The sequence below is a fragment of the Falco biarmicus genome, chromosome 7, assembly GCF_023638135.1.
Source record: "Falco biarmicus isolate bFalBia1 chromosome 7, bFalBia1.pri, whole genome shotgun sequence".
Taxonomy (NCBI): domain Eukaryota; kingdom Metazoa; phylum Chordata; class Aves; order Falconiformes; family Falconidae; genus Falco; species Falco biarmicus.
Window position 1 is genome coordinate 59,197,489 of NC_079294.1, and position 23,341 is coordinate 59,220,829.

A 23,341-nucleotide genomic window follows, 5' to 3' on the forward strand; every position below is an offset into this window, starting at 1 on the left:
CCTACACAGAACTCACTTCTAGTTACTGGTGGTTTTGTAAAATGTAATCTCAAACTCCTTAAAGACCAATTTTAATTAAACTGCAGAGAAATCCAGTCTGATTAATGAAAAGATGAGTATATAATTGAGCATGTGATCTTGAGGAAATCAGTTAGGCACTTTGTGCTGTAGGGGCAGAAAGGGGTCTGAAAATCAGATCCCTGTACTGCTAATTTTTAATGATGCTGCCAATATGAATATTTGATTAAAATACATTTTGACAACATTAACTTTAATCTTTCTGCACAGTTGCCACCAAACAATAAAAAAACCAAACTTGTCTCCTGCCATATAGGTATTTAGGAAGAATTGTTCAGCAATAAAGGTTGCATATTAGAGAGAGGAAAAAGTGGCCTTACTTTTCCAGAGTAACCAGTGACCCTGGACTCCTCTGTGTTGGGGATCCTTAAAGAGACACCTTTCCCAAGTGGGCCAAGTGGCTGCACTGAAAATGAAGCCACGTGCGTCTTAAATAGATGCCAGAGATCACAGTCAGTTTTGAAATTTTAGGGCACCAGCTATCTGCAATGGCACTGCCTGATATGCAGTGTAAAGAGAACAAAGAGGAATGATCTTTTGTTACTTGCTTTTATTTATATTTATTGTAGCCCCTCTCTGTAACACATGCAGTGTGTTTAGAGAGAAACGTCGCTGCCTAAATTGACTTCTTAAGGTACGTGGTTGCTCCACACCCTGAGAAAAATAATCCATTTGCTTGAGAAAGCTGCTGTAGGCAGCCTTATGGTATAGCCTGATTTTTGCCAGCTCTGGCAGGGAACTGAGGGCTATTTTGTAAATTCATCCCCATTTTATGTAGACTTTTGAGAGTGGAGCTTTTTTAAGCTTAGCATGTGGCAAGTGGATGTCTGGCTGTCCCCTGGATGGGAGCTCACGGTGTGTGCTGCAGGGGTGACCCACCCAGCCTGCTAGGCCACACAGATCTGCTCAGCCTTGGGGAGATGTGCGTGGGGGTCCCAACAGGGTCTGCTCAGCCTTGGGGAGATGTGCGTGGGGGTCCCAACAGGGTCTGCTCAGCCTTGGGGAGACGTGTGGAGGGGTCCCGAAGGGATTTACAAACAGAACTTTGTGGGTTTGTATGTGGCCCACACGTGTGTGCTAAGAGCTTTGTATGTATCAAAATGAACGTATCTCAGCTCTGCCAGCCCCCTGCCGTCTTCTCCGAGTTTCTTTCATCTAATAACAATATTTATCCACCCAAGCAATAAGTTGAATGTAAGTTGGCTTTATTACTGTAGCGACATGGAACGGTTGGTTGCTGGGTGACCTTGCTTCTGATTTTATGGTCTAGGCCAGCTCCGGCAGCAGAGAGGTGTGGCCACACATTGCACTCTGTTGTCACGCTTCTCCTGATGATCAGAGGTTCAGTGTCCGTGCTCCTACAGTGCCCGGGAAGCTGTAAAGTTTTGCTATTTGTTATGTGAAAACCTGGATCTGCAAGGAAGGTCTGAGAGAGATAAATGACTGACAAGATGAGCTATCAAGGCTTAAAAGAAAGGTCAGGCTCTGTGAAATCCAGCGAGGAAGCGGGATCTGCAACCTTGGATTAGACCAGTGACCATAAAACTGACGCGTGGCTTTCTGCAAGGCTTTCACAAACTGGGATACTAGAGGCTGCATGGTTTGGTTTGGTTTTACCCGGAGGGTGATTTAATGTTTTTCCTTGGAAACCAAAGTTTTGCAACTAACCAGACATGGAAGAAAATGAAGGAGCAGATATTTTGGAAGCCATCCCTGTCTCTAATGGTCCTTGGTGCAAGGTGAGGACTTCCTCCCCCTGCCCGTGTCGTCCCCATCCCCCGTCTCCCCCCTCCCATTTACAGAAAATGTTACCTCTTTCTGGTGTTTACAAGTGACTTCAGTAACCCATTGCCCTTGGACCAGACTGAACGCAACCTCTGCATCAGCCTTTGTAAACAACTTCAGAAATTCCTCAGAGCAAGGTTGTGCTAAACATTAGAAATAGAAATCAAATGGTAATGTGTGTGGTTAAGCGACTGTCATCCACCTCACTGGCAGTTTCAAATACCTGAGTAACTACAGGTTTCTGTGCTGTGGAAACTACCAAAATAGTTTTCTTAGGCACTTGGAAAATCCAGAAACTTCTTATAATTTTAGCAAAGCTACTGCTTTAAGATTTGCAGGTCAAACGTGTTTAGTACAACCACAGCAAGCATAGGGTAAGATAAGCATTAACTTGGGCAAACAAATTGACAACTTAACTGCATGGAACTCGATGTCCAACAGCAAACTCCTCGTATTCTCCCAGAGCTCACTGGAGAGCATTTAACCTTCCTAATGGGTCAGCTGTGCTTCTTGTCAAATACCGAACAGTGACAGTGACGTTGGCAGATTGTTTTCTGTTTGCTTGTGTCTGTAATTTGATCTCATGTAACAACATTGTCCTCAGTTCACATATAACCACAGGGGCAACTCTGACATCCTGTCTGAAAAAAAAACTTGTTGTTTCCTGTGCTTGAAATTTGAAAGATTTCCAATTTGGACAGGTTAGCATGTTTATATTATTCTCATCCTGTTATATGAAATTAAATTATTAGGGTTTTGGGAGCTGGGCTTTCTACTTCCATTTTGGTTTCTCAAAAAATAGTGGGGCTTTTTTGTCTTCACAAATTTTGGAGTGGACTGGTGGAAGTTTTGCTATTGCCTCTGCTGTGCCAGGATTTCAGTCCAGACATTCATGCTTTGGAGAAAGTCTCTGGGAGATCATGTCAGGAATGTGCCAGTTTAGATTTTAGCTCGGAATTGCCTTTTCTTGATAGGTGTTACTGGAAATTAAGACAGAGAACTTAGGAAACTGGCAATCTGCAAAATAAGTTTCCCACTTGTTAAAAAATACACAGAAATGTGTGTATCTAATGAAAACATGTTTGGTTTCAAGAGCTGGTCAAGCCAAAGAAAAAATCACCTTGTCCTGTTGGAACATCTGCTCAGCATTGATCTCCTGTTGCCATCTCCCACAGTACTGCCCAGCCAGTTGTTCTCACTAGTGCTTAGGGTCCTTCACTTGAGTATCTCCAACAAAAATATGCATCACTCTTGCATTTTCTGTTTGCTATTTTTACTGTTTACAGAGTTGGATAGTCAGTTAAAAGGCAGAAGCAAGCAACACTCAAACAAAACCCCCCAAAAAAAGTAAAAAGGGATGAAACAATGAGAGCAGTTTGTAAACATTGAGGCTGAAAATTATTCACCCCAAATATTTGGCAAGTGGGCAACAATAACAAAATACATTCACAGAACTCTAGACCAGTTGCGATCAAAACGTCTGTGTTTTCATAGTATATATTACTCATCTCGGATCCTGATTTCTGTGGAGGCGGAGAGTTAGAAACTGATTTCTGGAAGTAGTGTGCAGCTGTACCCCTTGCTCAGTCAATTTTTTCTACATCTGCAAGTGTGCCTTGTTTCAAGGATATTGGCACTTATTTAGACACCAAGCATTGAGTTCATGGGAGCCTGGACAGGATGCATGGTTGTGGCAGGAGAGAATATATCGAATAATAATATGCACTCTCTCGTGGCCTAACAGTTCACAGAATTGGTGAAGCTTTACATACCACTGTTTCATGGCTTATAGAATATGGTTTTCCTTCTGTAAACCTGGGATTTTCTAGTTTTTCCTTTTAAAACTGAAAAAAACTTCTCCCCTGGGAAAAACCTAGAAGATTTTTTCAAATTTTAGTTACATTGATTGCAGTCTTAACAATTTTACTTCAATGTGATAGCATATTTTTCTCAAAAAAATATTGAGAAATAATATTGATAATAGCTCATTAACCAGCCATTCAGCAACTGCCTTCACATTTTTTTCAAGTGCAAATTTGTGTTTGCAAATAATTTTGCATCTTATTGTGGGTACAAATGTTGCTCATTAGAACCCCTTTGTTGGCATCCCAAAATGTGGCAATTGAAGATCCAGCTATAAATGTTTGTGTTTGTGTTCCTTGTCTTAGTGTTTAGTTTAAGGAGGTTCAATCTTGTTTCGAGATGCAAGTGAAAGTGTGTTGATGTCCTTTTTATTTGTGTTTATTATAAAATCACAAAATATCGTCATTTTCTGTAAGGAGACTGGGGAGCGCTCGTGCTGTGACTCAGCACAGAGACGTGCAGGCGGGCTGGCTGGCACCAGCGCCAGCAAGGCCTTGCTTTCATAGAATTTTAAATGCACTTGTAGGTTTTTAAATAAAACGAAGCTAGTTAGTTATTAACTTGCAGAAATATCTGATTTTAGAGAACTGAAGATTACAAAACAAACTGGATTTTCACCAGCTCCTGAAGGGCAAACAGTACACTGCATCGGGCGGGGGAGGCGGGGAGAATTTGCCTCCCTGCCCTGTGTTTGTGTGAAGCTTTTTTGCTCTCATAGTACTTGATGTAAATGTTAATTAGCACTCGGGGGGAAATGTGTTAACAAATGTACCTTTGACACAGGTCCACAGCTACGCTTTGCTCTGTAGCTGCAGGCTGGAAAGGTTAGCTGGCATGGTAGCTTGTGCTGCTTTTGAGGAAACCCTTCAAATGGGAGTTGAGTGGAGACTGCTGAACACTTGGGCTCTGCCTGCTCTGCTGCAGCTCAGGCTGTGCTTGCTGCTCTGCAGATGCGCCACGTAAAATGTAAGCACTTGTAAGAAATAAGAGCAAACTCCTAGAAAAGGGATACTTCTAGCCATGAACAGTCTGCGGTTAAGTCTGCCTGGGCTATGCCTTCCATGTGATGAGTTAAAAACAGTGTCTTGACTTAGCACAGACTTCATGGCAAAAACTGTTCCTTCTCCCTCCAGTGCTGATCTTGATTAGCAATAAATATGGGTGGTAAAGTCATTACTATAAGCTGTTAGAGTAGAAGGGCAACAGTAATGCATTCATAAACACATTTACCTCATCACTGCACTTCTTTCCCTTTCCATAAACAGCAGGTCAGAGATTCAGAAATGGAAATAATTTGCAGGGTGGGATTTTTCAGCAGTGTTCAAACCTGCCTTAACTCAGGTTAACATACGGATATTGTGGTGGTGTCTGGCCAGATTAGTTCCTGAACCTGCCATGACTTCTGTGAAAACATACGCAGAGCTACTTTTCAAGATTTGGCTTGTTTAGCTGTTCGTTGCTGTGCAGTATCAAATCCTGATTTCTCCCTGATGAGGAATAGCTCATTTTTAAGATGCTTACAGTGAGAAAAGTCCAAGGTTATGAGCAGCTCTCTGGAAACGACATCGGTAATTGCAGACCAGCCCCTTGCGAGCCTGGTCTGGGATTTGTACGAGCAATGGCAAACCCTGCAGTGTGAGAGTGCCTGTGCCTCTAGGAGCAAAGGGCAGCACTGCTGTTGGCAGTCCTCCCCTTCCCTGGAGTCCGATGTCTTGTGAAGGATGCTGGGGTTACAACACGTCTCTTAATCAGCTGGTCTGACTGGGACACCCCTCTTGCGTCTCCTTGCAATGTGTTCTTGCAAAGTTTAAGGCTACCTTAAACATTTTTCCCTTCATGTAAAATGCTTTCTTTCTGATTTTTATGGTCCTGTGGGGGGTTCCAGGCCTGCGAGCCGACTGTTGCTGGTGTGGGGCCATCAGCCTCTGTTTCAGAGCTGACACTGAGGATTTTCAGAGACTTCAGCAAGGAGGACAAGGGTGGGCAAAACGTGGGCCAGCATGTGCCTGGGTAAGGGGTGGCCCACATGGCATGGTGCGGGCCCCCCAGGCAAGCCTGACCTGTAAGTCAGCCATGGAGAAGCACCGCTGCTTCCTGCTCACACATCTCCAGGTGGTGGGAGCCAGGCTGCACAGATTGTACTTGGGCTGCCTGTCTCAGCCGTGCCTTCAGCTTGGCTTTGCCCGTCGCCCGTGGTCTGGGGCAGCCGTGGGGTGGTTTTCTGGCCGAGGGAGTTCATGTGAGCACTCTTATTTTGAAGTGCAGGTGAAAGAAACACCAATCTTCTCCACAGTGGGAGATCTCCTCGCTTTGAATCGCTGCTAGATAAATGTGGCCTTGACTCGGTAAAATATGTGCAAAACTACTGGATGGAAGCCCTCTGGCACAGTACTGTACAAGGATACTGCTGCTCAGGAGGAGAGTTTTATTATGTTTCACACTGCTCCTCTCCTTGCCTCTGCAGGGAGCCCCACCTGAGCAAACAGCCCCCCAGCTGCGGTCACACCGAGCTGCCCAAACCTACTGCGCGGCGAGGCACCGAGCGGGGATGGGGGGCTGCGAAGGCACCCACCACCCCACGGCACAGAGGCGCCTGAGCCTGCCCCGGAGCGTGCTGCTGCTCTGTTGATGCCATCAGTCCCTCCGTGCACATGGCTGGATTTTGGCCTCATCCTGTCAGCCCATGCAGTGGTGACAGAGGTCAGACCTGAGCTACGCTGGTTGGTGCTGTGGATGTGTTAACTTGCTTTATTAAGAGTGTTGGGCTGGGTTAGAGTCAGGCCCCGCTCCTCCTGAAAAATTCGGTGTGGGGGATGCTGGGCGCTGGGTTTGGCTGCCTACAAGCACTGGTACCTGGCATGCTGCCTGTGACACAGGTTTTTCCTAAGGCACCAGGGCCTGAGATCCCTGCTCAGGCCTATTTCTGCTTAAAGCCAAGTGCTTTCACCCCGAGAAGGCGTGCGGCAGGGCTGTGCGGCAGGGCTGTGCAGGGCTGTGCAGGGCTGCGCGGCGGAGCAGCGAAGCCCCAGCAGACAGACACCTCCTTCCCCTGTGGGCCGTGGCACGAGGTGTCTCTGCCTCCCCCCAGCCTGCCCCTGGCCCTGGGAGGAGATAGCGTGTGCCACCTCCAAAGTCATGCTGGGGGAGAGGTCACAACCAGACTGCCTGCTTCCGTGTCCCATGGTGGTGGCAAAAGACAGAAGTTAATTTTTATTAAACCAATTCTTCTGTAAGTAGCCCCCCTCCCCCAACTGCAATTAGTCTTCTCAGCTCTTATATTTCTGCCATTGGTTTCTATATTCATAAATTCTTGTCTGCAGAATTTTAGCAAAAATAGATATACCAGTCAGCAACTGTCCAAGATCACATAAAAATTGAAACTTTAAGGACAACAGTTCCACCCACAGGGCTGTCTATCTGACTGGCTTTGGTTTTAGCTCTTTTTCACTCCTCAGCACCCAGCCCTGGGTTAAAATTCAGCTCAAGACACACGCAGACCTGTCTCAGGTTTTGATAACTTGTTTGCTGTCTAACTCAGCAATGATCTGGTTCTCACATTCGAATAAACTGATCACCCAGCAGGAACCAGACTTCTGCCTTTTTGAACAATGAATGTTGCTTTAGTTGCTTAAAAGGAAAACACACAAGAAATGCAGAATTCTTGTTGACCCAACAATTGAAAGAAACATCACAACATTCCCTGAATCAACAGATGGCAATTTTCAAAACAAAATCTGAAAAGCAGCCAGAAGCTTATAAGGCAGGACATGACACTACGGCCAAAAGGAGACCTTGAATCTTCCCTGCCTGAACTGTGGGGACGAGCTGGGAGCTTTGTCTGACGTTAGCTTGTGTCTCAGAAGAGCAGCTTGTGCATGAACCTACCTGCATTGCAGTTAGGAAATTTAATTATTGTTTCCACAGTAGCCCTCGCAGAGTACCCTCTGCATGAAATATGCGTTCGTACGTGATATGTCCCATAATTTTTTTATGTTTCCGCATATGGAGTTAAGGTTAATGTTCCATACGCTGTGGACAAATAGTAGTTGCCATGGGTACCATAGCCTTGAATTTCCCATCTCCTGAGTGATTAAATTCCCCACCTTAATTTTACTTTATTGGTTTATTTCTGTAACTCCTTATTTCCTTGGTTTGCTCTCCTTGAGAGAGGAAAGCAGGACATTTCACAGGCTGCTTATATCTTCTCAGGCTTTTGCATTTTGCGCGCCAGTTTCGGGGGAAATTGTGGGTGTTTTTTCACAAGGTATATCGAACAGTGGGAAACACACTGGAGTGACGCCCATCACCCCAGAGGTTATGTGAGCCCTGGGCTCTGCAGTGGATACCCCGACTTCTTAAAGCCTCTGCTGCTGGAGAGCCCGCAGCCTTGCTGGGCAGCCCACTCCAACGCTTTGATAGCTTCGGCACTGAAGCGTTTCTTCCTGCTGTGCTGTCTCCAGGCTGCGTGAGCCTCCTCTTCTCCTCCACAGTAGCCTAATGCCGGTAACAGCCAGAGCAAGCAGCCACCCCGCCTGCTGGGATTCACATCGGGAATCTCAGGAGGAATCTGATGGGGCTTGAGAGTTTTTGTCTCAGGTCCTATGATAACAAAAGGGCTATATTTCTCTGATGGGATCTGGGGGCCTTCGCAACACTGCTAGCTGCTCTCTCCGTGCCTTACAAACTGTCCAGGTGTTTAGGTTTATTCCATAATCCTAGCCCTCCATGAAATGGCATAAAATAATATTGAAATGGGAACCACAAGCTATAAAAACATAGCTCTAGTTGGTAAGTAAAATGAATAAGTAGCTGTTAAATGCAAAATGAAAAGGCATAAAAGGACACTGAGAACTTTTGCTGTTTAATCTGAAGTGTTCTATAAATAAAGCTAGGTTGCTACATATTGACAAAATTGGTCACCCCTAATTTAAGGCATGTCATAGGCAGTGGAAAAAGTGTCCTGTAGACCTGACTAATGTGGGTGGAAATAGAGAGCAATTTGGAAAAGTAATGATATAATGCCAGCATTGTAACTGCAGACCCTGCACGCTGGACGTCAGTGCCGTCAGCCGAATAGCACTTTTCTCCAACAACCATTTATGGTAATTGAGGTCTATTAACTGACACTGTTTACTTTGAGGTCATGATAATTAAAGCTAGAGTGTCATCTGCATTGTAATTAACATGCTCCTCTGCAACTAATTCGTTCTGACAGTATAGATTAATGATGGTAAATGACCAGCAAGGATTTATCATGAGATTATTCTTCATTCTACAGGCTGCCTCAGACAATTACAGGAAGGGATTGTTAAGTTTAGGCTATTGTCCTGGTGTAATCATGCATGTTCATTCTTAGCTTTGTTTTGATGTAAAACCCATCCAAGGCTTCGTAAAGACTCAGTTATGGTCTCTAACAGGCTGAGCCACACTCGAAAATGAGGGAGAGGGAGGCACAGGCTGCTGATACTGCTTGGATTTTTCAGTATCCCAGTGCTTGTAGTCCCTGCTGGTATCAGTAGGAGCTGGGACTGGTCAGTATTTCTGCAAATCAGATGCTTTTGCAAATGTAATTCTGTTGGGAGGCTGGGCAACAGGGTCAGCTGTGCAGTGAGGTGCCTATCTGGGGCTGGGCAGCCTTGTCTGCCAGCAGTGCTCTTCACCCGTGGCAGTGCTGAGGTCTCCTGGCACCTTGGGGAGGAAGGGCCTTTTCCTCCGAAGCGTGCTACAGGGCCGTGGTAACTCAGCAGTCCTGTCTGCCAAGAACTGCCGTGCATCTAAGCAATAGCCTCAAGACTGGGCAGTATTTTGAATGACCGAACCACACTATACACAGGAGATGCCCCCACAAAACGAAGGCACTGAGTTCCCTGCAAGCTTAGAGCCTCAGGGGGTTTCACTAGTCCGGCTTGCAAAATCTTGACTTTCAAGCCAAACCGGTCACAGCCTGGGGGACAGCACCATGTCATGCTAAGAAGAAAGTAATGAAAAATGATGTAAATGAAATTAATTTTTCCAAAGCATATAAGGCACTCAATCTCTGGTTACTTCTTGCAAAAAGTAGTTTCATCGTTGCCTTTTCTTATAATAGCTTCGTTGTGTACACAAGGACTTAACCTGGCTTATTTAAACTGCATCACATATTGCTGCAAGAATACCTGATTAACAAGATGATCAAAGTGTGCTGTTCCACGTGTCAATCAATAGGAATTAATATGCAGGAGCCTAGTCCAAATATGTGAGATTATAATGGAGATTTGGTTTTCTTTGTAGTGAAGTGTTGCTGTGTGAGCAAACAAGTGCTAATATGATGAGCTGAGCTCCACTGCCTCCCCTCCCTAAGGCTGGCATTTTTCTTACTCCTTGCCTGTTCCCCCATTTGTACCAACCCCGACCACCCTCTTAGGTGCAGTGAAGCTCCTTCGTGTTTGCAGCAGAGGTCTGTGATTTTTTCTTATAAAAAGAGGTGAAATGGCGGTGTTGCACAAATGCACGGCAGTGGTATTTTACCAGCAGCCGCCGTCTGAGTGTGATAGGGGTTGGCATTTTCCCCTGATGCATGCACAAGCCCTGTCCTGGGAATTAGGCTGCAAATCAACTCCCATAGCTTGCAGCAGGTACGGATCACAGGCCTAACCATTTATTCCTTAAAACAGATAGGGCGCACAGAGGATTTGAGTTGACCACATAGTCAAGGGAAAGCAGTTGTCCAGATACCTCTTCTCAGCCAGACCCTGGCTTGCTTTTCCTTGCAGACGAGGTGGGCCAGGAGGAAACTAGTGAATGTAGCCTCTGGGTTGAATGGGCTGATTCCTGCATGACTACGATAAGGACCTCTGGCAGAACGCACAGCAAAACAGCTTCTCTCTAGTGGCACAGTAATGTGCTGCAGTACCAGGAACAGCTTGTTTTGGGTACAGAAGGTGACTTTGTGGGCTCTGTTGCACCCTGTGTGCCTTGCTTTTCCTTTTTGCTCCTGACAGGAGCAAAGGGAAGGTGAGGAGAGTGGGATGATGGAGTTAAGAAAAAAGCCTGCAACCAACCAAGCAACTAACAACTGAAAAGAATTGGGGATTTTGAAATGTACTTCTTTTAACTGTCAGGATGAGCATTTTCTTAATAAGAGTAGTAAAAGCCTTAATAATTTTTCTTCAGGAAAAGTTTGCTGGATGGGAACATTTTGACCAGCTCTATCAGAGACTGATATACTAAGAGGAATCAGAGGTTTGTTTAGCAGATAACTCCAAGATTCTTAGTCTTAAAACAGGTAGATTGTCCCCTGGGCCCAGCCTACCTCGGCAAGAGCAGTTTTATAGTTGAGCAGGTCTGCTGTGCACCATGAGGTCACCCCGCCAGGGTCCCAGGCACAGCAGGCTAACGAATGTGCCTGGAACGTAGACGGGCGGGCAGCATGGAGAGAGCACCTGGCCGCCACAAAGCCTGCAGGCGCTCAGACCTCGCTTCCCTCTGCCCCCCGGGATGTTCCTGGGGGTGCCCTTCCAACCTCCTGTCGGTCCCACCAACCTCTGCAGCACCTTTTGCAGCGCTGGCCATGAGCGTGCAGTCGGCCAAAGCTGTCAGCAACCCAAATGGAAATGGACTGGAGTCAGTCAGGTGTAGCTGATCCGTTGGCGTCGTGTGCTCCCACACCAGCCCAAGCACAAGGCTTAACTGCAAGTGGGTTTAGTGTTTATAGGAAAATATTGCTCTGCTTTGCCCGTATGGCCCTGGGGACGCTAGCTTGATCCTGGTGGCGGCTGGTTGTGCAGCGGTGCTCCTTCTGCTACTTCTCTCTGCTCTCTTCTGAACAGTTTCTCTTCTACCAGTAACCACACAGGATGGGTAAATAGATCTGGAGAAACAAGGAAGGTGGCGGAAGAATGAAAAAGCAGAAACACCTCTTCTTTTTTCTTTTTCTTTTTTTTAATATTTTTTTTGTGTGTGCTTCTTCTTTCCCCTTGAAACAAAATCTATTGGGAAATGGGTGTATCTGAACTGTCCCTCCTTCCCCAACCTCAGAGAGATGGTGACGAGGTGGCTTTGGCGGGGAGGAGCATGTGGATGAAAGAGGAGGTCTCTGGGGCATCATGGCCATGGAAACACACAAAGTTGGCATTAGTGTTTGTTATTGTTGGCTGCAGAGACGCCTGCTTTGCACCTTCAGCCCTGCAGAAACTGGGGTACATCTGAAAGGGCTTATCAGCTTTGCAGTTTTCCCCCTGTGAGTAAGAAAATAGGGGCTGGGAGCAGAGCTGGATGAATGGTAAGTTTTTTTGTTTGCTCTCTGATCCCTCCCTCTCAAATATAAAAAATAAGCAGAAGTCTAATGAAACTAAAAGCAGAGGTTCCTTTGGAGAAAATTGACAGGGTTTAGGAGGACAATTCTTAAATTTTGCAAATTGTTTTTATCCAGTCCCAAACAGAATGCCTCATGTTGCTTTATAAGCTGTATATTTTTGTCCCCTTTCATTCTGGAAAAGGAAAAAATCAAACCCAAACCATTTCATTTAGAAAATACCAAAGCAAAACATTTCAGAGAATCATAGAATAGTTGAGGTTGGAAGCGACCTCTGGAGATCATGTAGTCCAACCCCTCTGCTCAAAGCATGTTTGGGTATGCTATACATTTCTGTTTTGAATTTTTGTCTGTATTCACAATAATTTCGCAAATTTGGCTTGAATTTCCAAACAGACCTGGTACCTCACAAATTGTATTTTGGGGGTCAGCTTAATACTTACTGATTTTTTTATTCTCTTAGGCTTCTGTTTGGGATATCTATGTCCTTTCTGCGAGGCTGGCAGTGTCTTCAGACTCCATATACATAGTGTTTCCCATATGTCATGGATTTCACAGAGCTCCTCTGTTCTTCTTCCACATAGTTTATATAGCCTACAAGTGTCTGACTTCATGTTTGCTTATTACAGCACACTTCTTACTTGTGACTTAAAAAGATGTGGACACTCATGGGAGCAAAACATCAGTACTTGTTATGAAAATTAGTAATATACTGTCTGGTTGGCTTCCTACCTATGCCCGTACATAGAATCATAGAACCATTTAGGTTGAAAAAGACCTTTAAGATCATCGAGTCCAACCGTAAACCCAACACTGCCAAGTCCACCACTAAACCATGTTCTTAACATCTCAAAATGCTGATCCATGTCTGCCAATGATTTACTAAAAGGACAAAGTAGTATCTGTCATTTATCCACTAACTTTTTTTGGCCAGGTTTAAAAAAAAAAAAGGGGGGGGGGGGAGGGGAGGGCCCAGAAGAAGGACTGATATCACATAAAGAGCAGCTGATGACCCAGAAAAATGAATGGCTAGGATGCTTCAGACCTGGATGTCCCCTGAAGTTTACACAAAGCCTAATAAAAGGTTGTGTTGGGAAAGTAATTTGTTGGTGCCCACGACAGGGTCACCCATGTGCCTGTGGGGTTTGGCACCTGCATTCTTACCAGCTGGGGGTGAATGTGCAGAGCTGCCATTTTGGCAGAGATTTTTAATGATGATTGGTGTGATTTGGACACTGGCTGGAGCAATAAAATTGGGTTTGTTACTTTTGTTGTCATGAGGTGCTGTGGACAGGACTGAGGAGCTGTCTTCCACATCTGTATGCTAAGTGTGTGAATGTAAAGCTCATGTAAAGGAAACCTTTACGCTTGCTTCCAGTACAGCATGAAACTTGTCCACTCTTTGTGAAATGGAAAGACAATAATGGCTCTGTCAGAAAATGCAGCTCAGCCCTCCTTTTTTTTTTTCTTTCTTCCTTCTATCAAGGATTTTAATTTCCTTTTCTGCCTTTTCTTACTGCACATCATAAAACTGGGCTAAAACTCAGGGGTTTCTTTACAAAACTATTCCCTCATGCTTTCAGCTGGAGCAATTTTCCAGCATTTACATGAGCTCACATAATGTTAGTCTGACTCTAAATAAGATTTTCCAGAGTTGGCTGAAGGTTTTGGCTTAGTTCTAGAATAAACTGTTTCGGAAAACTTTCTGGAGTGGATTCTGGATAACCTGGCACCATTTCAAGGATTAAAAAGTCATGCATAATTCACCTTTCAAAACACTCAAGGCTTTTAAATTTCTCACCCCAGAAAATATCTTACTTCTCATCAAACATCAGCTGTTTCCAATTGCTTCATTCTATTTTGGTCACCTATTCTCTTTTTTCCTTCCCATGCATGACTAAATATCTCCTCTAAATCAACTTGAAGCAATTCGTTTTTCCATTCATCCATTTGGTTCTGCTGGTTTCTTTCGCCGTTGGAATGCTCCATGAATGTCATACATTGAAGGAGCAATATCATCTGTGCAGTCCTGAGTGCGGGAGTACTTGGCACCAGTTCTGCAGCTTAATATGTGAAAGACACAAAGACAGCTGCCAGTTTCTGCGTGTTTTAACTGGTTTAGTTTCTGCAGCTCTGAGCAGAAATGCTGAGGCCGTGGCAGCCACACACAACAGCATGATACCCAGGTCCGTGGTCTCACGGTGAGGATGCCAGCTCCTGAACCAGTGGGACTAATTCTGTCTCAGCCCAGCACTAAGCTCAAGCAAACCAGCCCTTTTGAGAGTCAGGCACACTTTGCCTAGAGGCCAGGCCACGCCGCTCCAGCTGTGCTGCTCGTGAGTTATTCCTGAGCTGTCTCTGTGCAGCGCTTGGCTGATGGTTTGGATGTGCTGGCTTGCTCAAAGCAACGGCACAGGCATCTGTGTTCTCTTGCCTGGTGTGGCTGTGGTATAAGAAATAGGCTACATTACATGTAGGTGACTGGATCTCCAGTTAAAAGTGCAGTGAAGTGCATGCCACATTCTTATGTGTCCGTGCAAGTCCTGCATTGAACTTCAGTGACCAAAGAAGTGTTGCTGCTTCACAGTCTGGCCAGCTCTGCAGCACCTAAATGCAAACTTGCATTTGCCTTGGTGTGTGTAGCTGGCAAGCACATGTGCTGCTCTTCAGTAACCTTGTTTTGTTGCCTTGTTTTGTTGATACCTCAAATCAGAATGAAATTTCTCCAACCTTTGATCTCTTGTATAATATACAAACATCCACCAGATTTCTGATCAATGCATATGTGACACATGCGTTTTGCTTTCAGTTGACAAACACAGAAGCTGAAATTATTCAGAAGAAATAAATATCAAGGCCAAGCATAGGAAAGGGTTTGTTTTATTTTGCATTTCTTTTTTGGGTGAAGAAAAGAATATGCTGGAGACAGATTTGACAAAGTGAATGATCCAGGTTTTCATGGCAATTGCATCCCGTCTCTAGCTGCTGTAGTCATGGCTGATCTAAGCTACGCTGTGTGCTGTGAGGGAAGGAGTCGGGTTCAGGCCTGCCAGAAGGCCCCAAGCACTAAACCTTTCTGTCCAGAGTGGGATATGTAAAACTACAGTTCCCCAGGATTGCCGCCAAATGACTAATCTTGGACACTTTCAGGCATTCCAGCATGTCTGGTTAGTGGTTGCTCTAGCCATCCTATCGTGTTTTTGGGAACCAAATGTCTTGCACGCTAAAGCAAGGTGCATATTATACAAGGGGTGCCTATAATGGATTCAGATAGAGTTAGTAGCCAGCACACAGTGGCTTTACATCAAAGATAACCATGTGAAGAGGGAGCACTGTGTATGTATCAAAGCCAGAGACACAGGGGAATCAGACCCCTTTCTACATAGTTTACTTAGGAGTCATGCGAAGGGGAGGGATAGGAAGGAGAGATTTTTAAACACTGAGTGAATTAATTAGTTCATCAACTTCTGTTTTCATTTCCATGCAAGTGACAACTACCTGTCATGGCCAGAGGTGAGCTAACGAGACAGTGCTCTGCAGTAAGCCACTGCTCGGACAAGCATTGCATTATTTACAGTAAAAAAAAGCTCATGTTTTCTGCAGAGAGATCCCAAGCTCATACACTACTCTGTTCCATAACCTTGCCTGTCCAATTTACTAACGGACTCCCTAAAACTGGACTAACTGTGGTGAGGTTCACAGAGCTGTCTCAGGGCATACTCCAATGGGCATTCAAACATCATGTTATAGGATTTTCCTTTTTGTTTAAGTTGCAACCTATATTTCAAAAATCACTATATGCAGACACTGATCACCTAATGTACATAGCTTGAATGCCTAAATGTAGCCAGTACATCTGCCAGAGGCTACTCCTAGTTCATGTGAATGCTCCTTGGGGTTTCACTGTACCTCTTACTTCAGTGATAAATTATTGGGGTTTCCAAAGGTTAATCATAAGTGCTCTGCAGAGGAGATGTCCTGTCCAGATAGCATGGTTTCCTTTTAATTGTCTTTTTAAATCTAGCTTTGTTATTATACTGTGGGGTAACGGGCCAAAGGTGGCACTGTGCAGGCTGTGTGGATGAGAGTTAATTGTGCTACAAGATTTTCCTTTTGATTCTGCTTTTTCATCTAAACACTCCTGACTCCTTTCTCCCCTTATATGGAAGCCCTTTGCCTCGTATCTCCTGTTTGCCATCAGTGCTTGATGGGCTTGATCGGGTCACAGTACTCGCCTGTCTGACTGAGACAGCACGGGTAGCCGAGAGGAATGAGCTGACCTCCGCTGCAGCCGGTTATGTGAGAAGGTGGCCATGCACCGGTGAAATCGGGCTCCCAGCCCCAGCTAATACACAGCATTGCCGTGTCCTTGTAGGTAACACTGAATCTTCTTATAAATGTGTTAAATTTTGTGGTTACATGAATCTATTGTCTTTGCGGAGAATTACAATTCGTAACCTGTTGTACCAGTGCAAGAAGCTGTTGTCATGTTCTAACATGTTCCCCTAAAATACCAGGTGTTTACACAGAGGAGGCTTAAAAGCTCTTTGTCAGGGTCCATCCACCCTGGCTAGCTAAGCCCAGTTTTAAACTCATACAGCTCAATACTCATGAAACACACTTTAAAAGAGGACTGAATCGCTGCTGTAAGTGGGAAGAATTAAGGGGGGTTGATGGCTGTGGATGCCACCCAGCAGTTCCCTGACTGGCTGGCCAGGATGTGGCAGGGTTGGGGATTGTCCCCCTGAACGCTGTGTCCAGGGCAGTGCAGCGAGCCATCCCAAGCGTCGGACAGCCCGCTCGGTCCTTCTGGCTGCACTCTGCACCAGGAAGGGGAGGGAGCGCTCCAGCTGCATCCGGCACGTCTGTCTGGCCACAGGAGGCCCTTGAAGTACAGAACAAAATAAATTCCCTCAACCCTAGCAATTTTCTCCAAAGCGGATCAGCAGGCGGCAGGCCTATGTTCTGTGGCTTGCAGCGGGCATTGGTGAGTGTCCCAAGATGCCTGCGTTTTGATGACTATATCCCAGAGACATGTCTCTGGTGTTTTCCTCTGCCCACAGACAACATTGGAAAGACATCACATAGAGGAAATGTTCTCCAAATTATCTCCAATGGCTTCAGTGGAGTTGCTTCTGATCCCAGAGCTCCTTGTCTGGGTACCAGCATCTGAGCACTCCAGGCGATTTGGCTGCAGTGAGCCATAAGCAGGCTGGGAGAGACCCTGCCAGCACACCTCTGTGCCTGTTGCTCATCTCACCAGAAGTGCTGCTCTTGAAGTCCTTCTTGAATAGGAATCCAATTGTTATGCAGAAAATGCCAACAGTTCAATGCTCAAACAAGAATTAGGAAGCCTTTTAAATCAGCAGAGTTAAGAAAATAGATGGAGGTGAGAACTGGTTCCTTGTACAGCTGCAGGGAGGTTCTCTGTGGGTTTCTGAGCTTCCCTAGAAATGTCATGTTATTCCCCGTATACGAGTCCGATAATGAGTAAGCCCACCGCACGTCTCTCCAGCTCCTTTTCTGCAGGGGTTCCCATTTGCAACACAGCTGGGAGACATTCCTTTCTAGGGGCAAACCTGCTCTGCTGAATGCCGTCTCACTTGACTGTTACTGGCATTTTCAGGATAAATTGACCATCAGAGAATGGTCAGAGAAGACCATCAGCTCTTAAATAACTGTCAGAAAGTTGTTGTGTTTAAAGCCTTCCAGATGATCATTAGACAGTTCAAACCCGTGGCTGGCACCAAGCGGGTTTTTGCTGGTGCTGACCAAGATGTGCTAACTCTGGGAGAGGCAAAGCTTTCCTGCGGAATCATAGGTTATGTTAGAAGTACTTTAAGAATATGGAATTTTACTTGGCTATATTAACTATCTTGAATATATGACTTCCCAGAAACCACTGGAGTTTCAAAAGGTGGATACTGTGGCAAAGGGGCTCAGATTGCAGCCTTACTTCCAGGCAGTGACAAACACTTCCTAGGTGACTTAGGGCAAGTCACTCAATTTATATTTTTGCATCTGTAAGGAATTAGAATCATAAATCAACTAATTGTGATGTGTTTCAGTATGTCTGTGATAGGGCCATATAACTTCAGATAAATCAAAGTTTACTTTTATTTGCTGCTCAAGAGATAAAAGAAAGCAGTATAGCAACTGTTCTAGAAGAAAGCCAAGGTTTCTGTAATCTCTTAAGTTCTTTTTTCACTGAAGCAGTTAACAAAGCTTGGATGCAGTGTATTCTGATGTGCATAATTTAGCTGAACACTTTGAATTCTTTTAGTTATATGGCTCCGGTCTGTCTGTTTTTGTTTTACCTTTTTTCCACTGCTGAGCTCCGTAATTGCTCCTTTTAGCCACAGTCACCTAAGGTCAGGCTGTACCTTGCTAAGGAGCCGAACTGCAAACAAGGCTAACTAAATCACGTGTCTCCAGCCCATTCCTGTTATTAATCGTCCCAAGTTCTGGGCCTAGCACTTGGCAGAGCAACAAAAGTAAACTTTTTATCAGAAGTTCACAGTCTCCTCCAGTGGAGGATGAGCGGGGTAGTTCCTATCTTTTTTTTAAGAAGGTTTTAATATGGGAGCTACCTCAAATTTATTTCAATAATGAAGAGGGAACAACTGTATTTGAAGACCAGTGTTTGTGCAGTGTGAATTTAGTCTGATAAAATTATGTTTCACTTCCCAAAACATCTTTCAGAGTGCTTGCATTAGTAAATGTACTGTCATTTTAACAAGTATGGTGCTGGCTTTAAGCTGATGAGAAAATGGCCAAAGTACGTGCAGTTTATACTCTGACAGGAAGGTATTCTAGGTACATGAGGGAAAATGCTTACAATATATTTATGATAAATAGACTAATACTTCTGAGACACAGGGTGAGGAGTTACTCAGCATGCTTTGGAATGGCTTGTTGTGTTCAGGCGTCCCCCAGAGTCGCTGTGACAGCGTGCAAACTGTTTTGTTTGGTACTGGAGTGGTAGAGCCCTGCAGCCCAGCTGAGTCTTCCTGTGATCAACTGTTGAATAAGAAGTAGCGGCATCCACAAAAAGTCCATAAAATATAAAGCAGAAATGATTAGTGTTTGACAGAGAGGAAAGGGAGTTCAAAGAATGCTTCTGCTGAGGGCTGGAGATTGTAATGACATCCACACACCAGAAGAGCAACATCTAACAGCAGCCTGCTTGCTTAGAAATAGCTGAACTGTATTATCACCTGCAATGACATTGAAGCGTAGTTTCCAAGACTGTATCCCTAGTAGATTGCCCTAAACAATTCTGGGGAATTTAGCACATCCATCTCTTCCTCTAATAGGCAAAATCTTTAGGACTAACAGGAAGCTTTTAAAAATGTGGCTAATGCTGTGTTAAGATTAATTTTGCAGCATTGTGCTAATGTACAAGAAACTGAAACTAAAGGCAGTGAACAGAAGTGCAGGTGGCTGATCTAATGGAGTTCTTTGTGCTAATGAAAATGCAAAACTACAATAAACGGCCAAATAAAGAAAAGCAAATCTGATTTAAAATTATCTTAGTTTGCCTAAGTGCCATGTTGTGACCACGAAGGAGACCTTTAAGAGGGATTCTGGGTACTAACCTCACTGCATTGGAGATATGAAATCAGCAGGTGTGAAAGTCTGGGGGTTCTTGGAAAGTAATCTTGCGGTGAGAAAATGCCTCCTGTTTGACCAGCACTAAAAGCCTGTGACTGAGGCTTGAATCAACAAGCTATTAAGGGCTGCATGAGGTGATGCCACCGTGCTGCTCAGGAGGAGCTGTAAGCTCCTCCCAGTGCACCTGCCCAGGATGCTCCAGCAGCCCTGGCTGTATTTTAGGGTCCTTTGTATCCCAGAGAGTCACCTTTTGGGGATGTCGCACTTCTTTCTTCACCACTGTAAGGAACACCCAACGCAGCTAGCCAGCAAAGGGATAAACAACAATGTGTTTTACAAAGCACATGCAATCAAAGGATCTTACCTAATCCTGTGTGTCAGTGATTTCTGAGTCTCTAATGTTGTAGGTAATTCATACAGTGATGAATATCTCTAACGACCATTATAGGTTAGTGCCTTTTTTCCAGTCTTAAATGTGCAACAACTTGCACTGCCAGTCAGGAAAAGTTTGTATTTCTCTGGTTTGTTTGGTAAAACCAGTGTCTGTGTGAAAGAAATTGATGTATTGTATGCCACATGTACACTTACAGCTTCTCTCCAAGCACAGCAGTTCCAAAAAAAGCCCTTGTATGCTAACTTTCCCCTGTTGTTTAGCTTATAATATTAATTAAAACTTGAACAGAAATGCTATGAAGGATGGGGTTTACTATATTGCTTTTTTCTTAATTTGTTTTTCTTTTTGATCATCTGTTACATGTGAGGTGAAATACCTCACAGCTGGACACATAGTTTCAGCTGTGAGATGCCTCCAGTTTTTTTGGGGGGGGTGAGTTGTTTTGTTTTGGTTTTTTTGTAAATGGGCAATCAGTTTAAAAATCAAATACTGTTTGGCAATGGGGCCTTGCCCTGCATCCTTTCATTGCTGCTGCTCCAAGGCAGGGGGAAAATTGGGACTGGGCTTTGCCTAGACACTGAACTGTCTGTGTAAGAGACCTGTTATGTCTCCCCTCTCTCCATCTCCGTGGGGCATTCGGTAGAGAGCTGAATGTTGCAGTGCTCAGTCAGTGGCAGGTATGAGTTCAGGGTAATCTGCTGCTATTTTGGGGGGAAACCTGCAAAAGGCAGCGAATGTGTCATGGTGTCCCTCTCCCAAAGCTTCTTAGAAATCCCCCCTAGATGGGGAGAGCGACCCAGGGCAGAGGCCCCAGCAAGGCTTGCCCACCCGTGCATGATGTGTGGGCTAGTTGGGGCACCAAGTGAAAAGTGAGCAAGAAAGGTGGCAGCTCTGGGTGCAGCGAGTGGGGAATAACGCCCTGTGCCAGCCCTAAAGGAGTCTCTGGATAACCGGCAGCAGCTGAGTAGCTGAGTACCACACAGCTGCCAGCACTGCAGCACAAGCCTGCGCACACACTCAACCTGCTGTGGGTAAGCTGAATTTAGAGTGTTATCACTTGCAGTATTTTTCTTGAGTCTCTCTGTTTCTCCCCAGTGGAAAACTGATGATGCTGGGATCTGCTGTTGCTGATGAAAACAAGCATGTCTGTGTTTGGAAAAAGATTTTGTAGTGGGGTTATTTCAAGTGTTTTAGAAAGTGTCTTATGTAGCAGATGTCCTTCCTTTTTTTCTTCTCACTTTACCCCTCTCTCTCAAAAGGCTACATAGCTTTTCCCATGTGAATCTATGAAATGGACAGTTACTAACATAGTTTCCTTTTAAAAAGATAATCACTTTAGATCAGATTTTGAAGTCCTCAGGACTATGAGCTTTTTTTTTGAAAAAGTGGTTATTTCTTTTGGTACGTAAGACTGTCAAAGGGAAGATGTGATTTTTAGGTGTTTATACCAGCTGAGCAAGAGGGAAGTGGTCCGCCTGGGGGTCTGAAGAGATGTCGTTTGCATGGGATGATCCTGACCTTCTCAAAGACTCTGATGCTCGCCTAATGAACTTCCAAGAGTGCAAGGAGATGAACACATCTTCCATTGTTTTGTCCATATTGGTTTACTTGTTGTGGTAGTGAATTGAAAAGTGGTTGTTCTGACTTGGTTGTTTTAATCCTTTGCAAAGCTAATCTGTGCACTGGTTTCCTCTGAAACTCCCTGAAACCAGAAGTGTAAACCAGATTAGGGCTGTGGAGAAAGGTGGGTTTACCACTTGTGGCATGTGAGATATAAAGGAAGGAGTGGCCACCACCGAAGTGTGAGGGGCCTTTCTGCAAAGGGCTAGGAAGTAAAACTGTGTATCAAGGAGACAAAGAGATGGGATCACAGCTTATTTCAAGTAAGCGGAGGTTAAAAACCCTCTGAACAGAGGATGAGGAGCCCACTCACTTGGGCACAGTTAAGTGCAGACCCAGGAGATGTTGCCAGGGCGGATATAAACCATGAGATCAGCCTCCCCCAGTTCATCAGATCAGCCCCTGCCCCGTACATTTGGAGTCTCTCATGAGTTTAAAGGACATATTTTAAAACTATTTTTCAGCTCCGTTCCCAAACCATTTTGGTGACTTTTTTTTTTTTTTTAATGCTTGCTATTGTGACTGCTACAGAGCCTGTCAGCCCCTGCAGCACCCAGCTGTGCTGGCTGCAACCATAATTCACAGAAACTGCCAAGTGCTGTTCTGCTTAATATGACAGATCCTTCCGTGATAGCTGTGCTACAGCCAGCCCTGGTGAGCGTGTAGGGAAGGATGGTGCCCATGTGGGTAAGATTTATGTTTGTTAGTGGTGTGGTGAGTGAGCCTGCAAGCGTTGCTTTCCCCTTTTCAAAAACTCAGAAGATTTATCTCCCCCACACATCCTGAGTCTGCCTCTTTTATTTTTTTAATAGCTGTCCCCAGAAAACTGACATGGTTGGGTTCCTCCACCTGCCCTCAGTGTGGTTTCTCCTTATCTCTCCCCAAAATTGTAATCTCCTCTTGCAATTCATGTGGTGTTGCTCTTCCTGCTGCTCAGCTGGACGTGCAGACAGCTGTAAAATGAAGTTTACAAGACTCATGATCTACGAGCACTGTGCCATGGCACTGCAGAGGTCGGATTCTTGTACATTGCTCCTTACAGCTGTCTGCACACAGAGCTGCATGCAGGCAAGTGGCAAGGAACACGACTTCCCTGATGGGAGCTTACAGAAACAAGAATACGGTTGGAGAAATAGGGTGAATCATGAATGAAACATTACTCACAGAGCCTGATTGCAATGTAAGAACTGGATGCGAAGCGTTCCTGGAAATAGGGGTACATTCAGAGAAAGTAATGAATTGCACAATCATTTCTGTGTTATCTGTTTGATGGTAGAGTATGCTTCTCTCTGTTAATTAAGGGTTCAGCTACTTGCAGATGTAAGGATACTGCCTGGCTCCACAGAAGGACCTAACATCAGGGAAGGATTGTACGTAGTTGGATATGACTGAGTGTATTTAATTAAAGGTATCGGTTTGGCCCAAAGAAAGGAAATGTACTTGAGAATACAGCTAACAGCTGTTAAGTATTCAGATGATGTCCTGTTCCCTGTCTTATATTCAGACATGTTTGTAGGATTAATTTCTCAGATGTTTGAGTGATCTAGGAACATAAATCTCACAGCCAATACATGGGATTTTTTGCTATTGTGAATATATAATAAATTACTGCTCAGGACGACCACGGATGATGGATCTGTTCCTTAAATAATAAATTCAGCAACCATGAAAGCCATCTGTTTCGCAGGTGTACA

The 23,341-nt window shown here is 44.7% G+C and overlaps 1 protein-coding gene across 2 annotated transcripts in view; it reads left to right on the top strand.

Moving 5' to 3' along the window:
- The first annotated feature begins 1,382 nt into the window (after window positions 1–1,382).
- PDE8A (phosphodiesterase 8A) overlaps window positions 1,383–23,341 on the top strand; it is a 157,288-nt gene continuing 135,329 nt past the window's right edge. Inside the window, exon 1 of one of the 2 annotated variants that reach the window (XM_056345097.1) lies at window positions 1,383–1,817. In XM_056345097.1, coding sequence (XP_056201072.1) covers window positions 1,752–1,817 — 66 coding nt within the window. In that variant the 5' untranslated portion in view covers window positions 1,383–1,751. Of the gene's footprint in view, window positions 1,818–2,545; window positions 2,565–23,341 lie in introns of those variants that run through there. The other variant, XM_056345101.1, reaches the window with a different exon arrangement.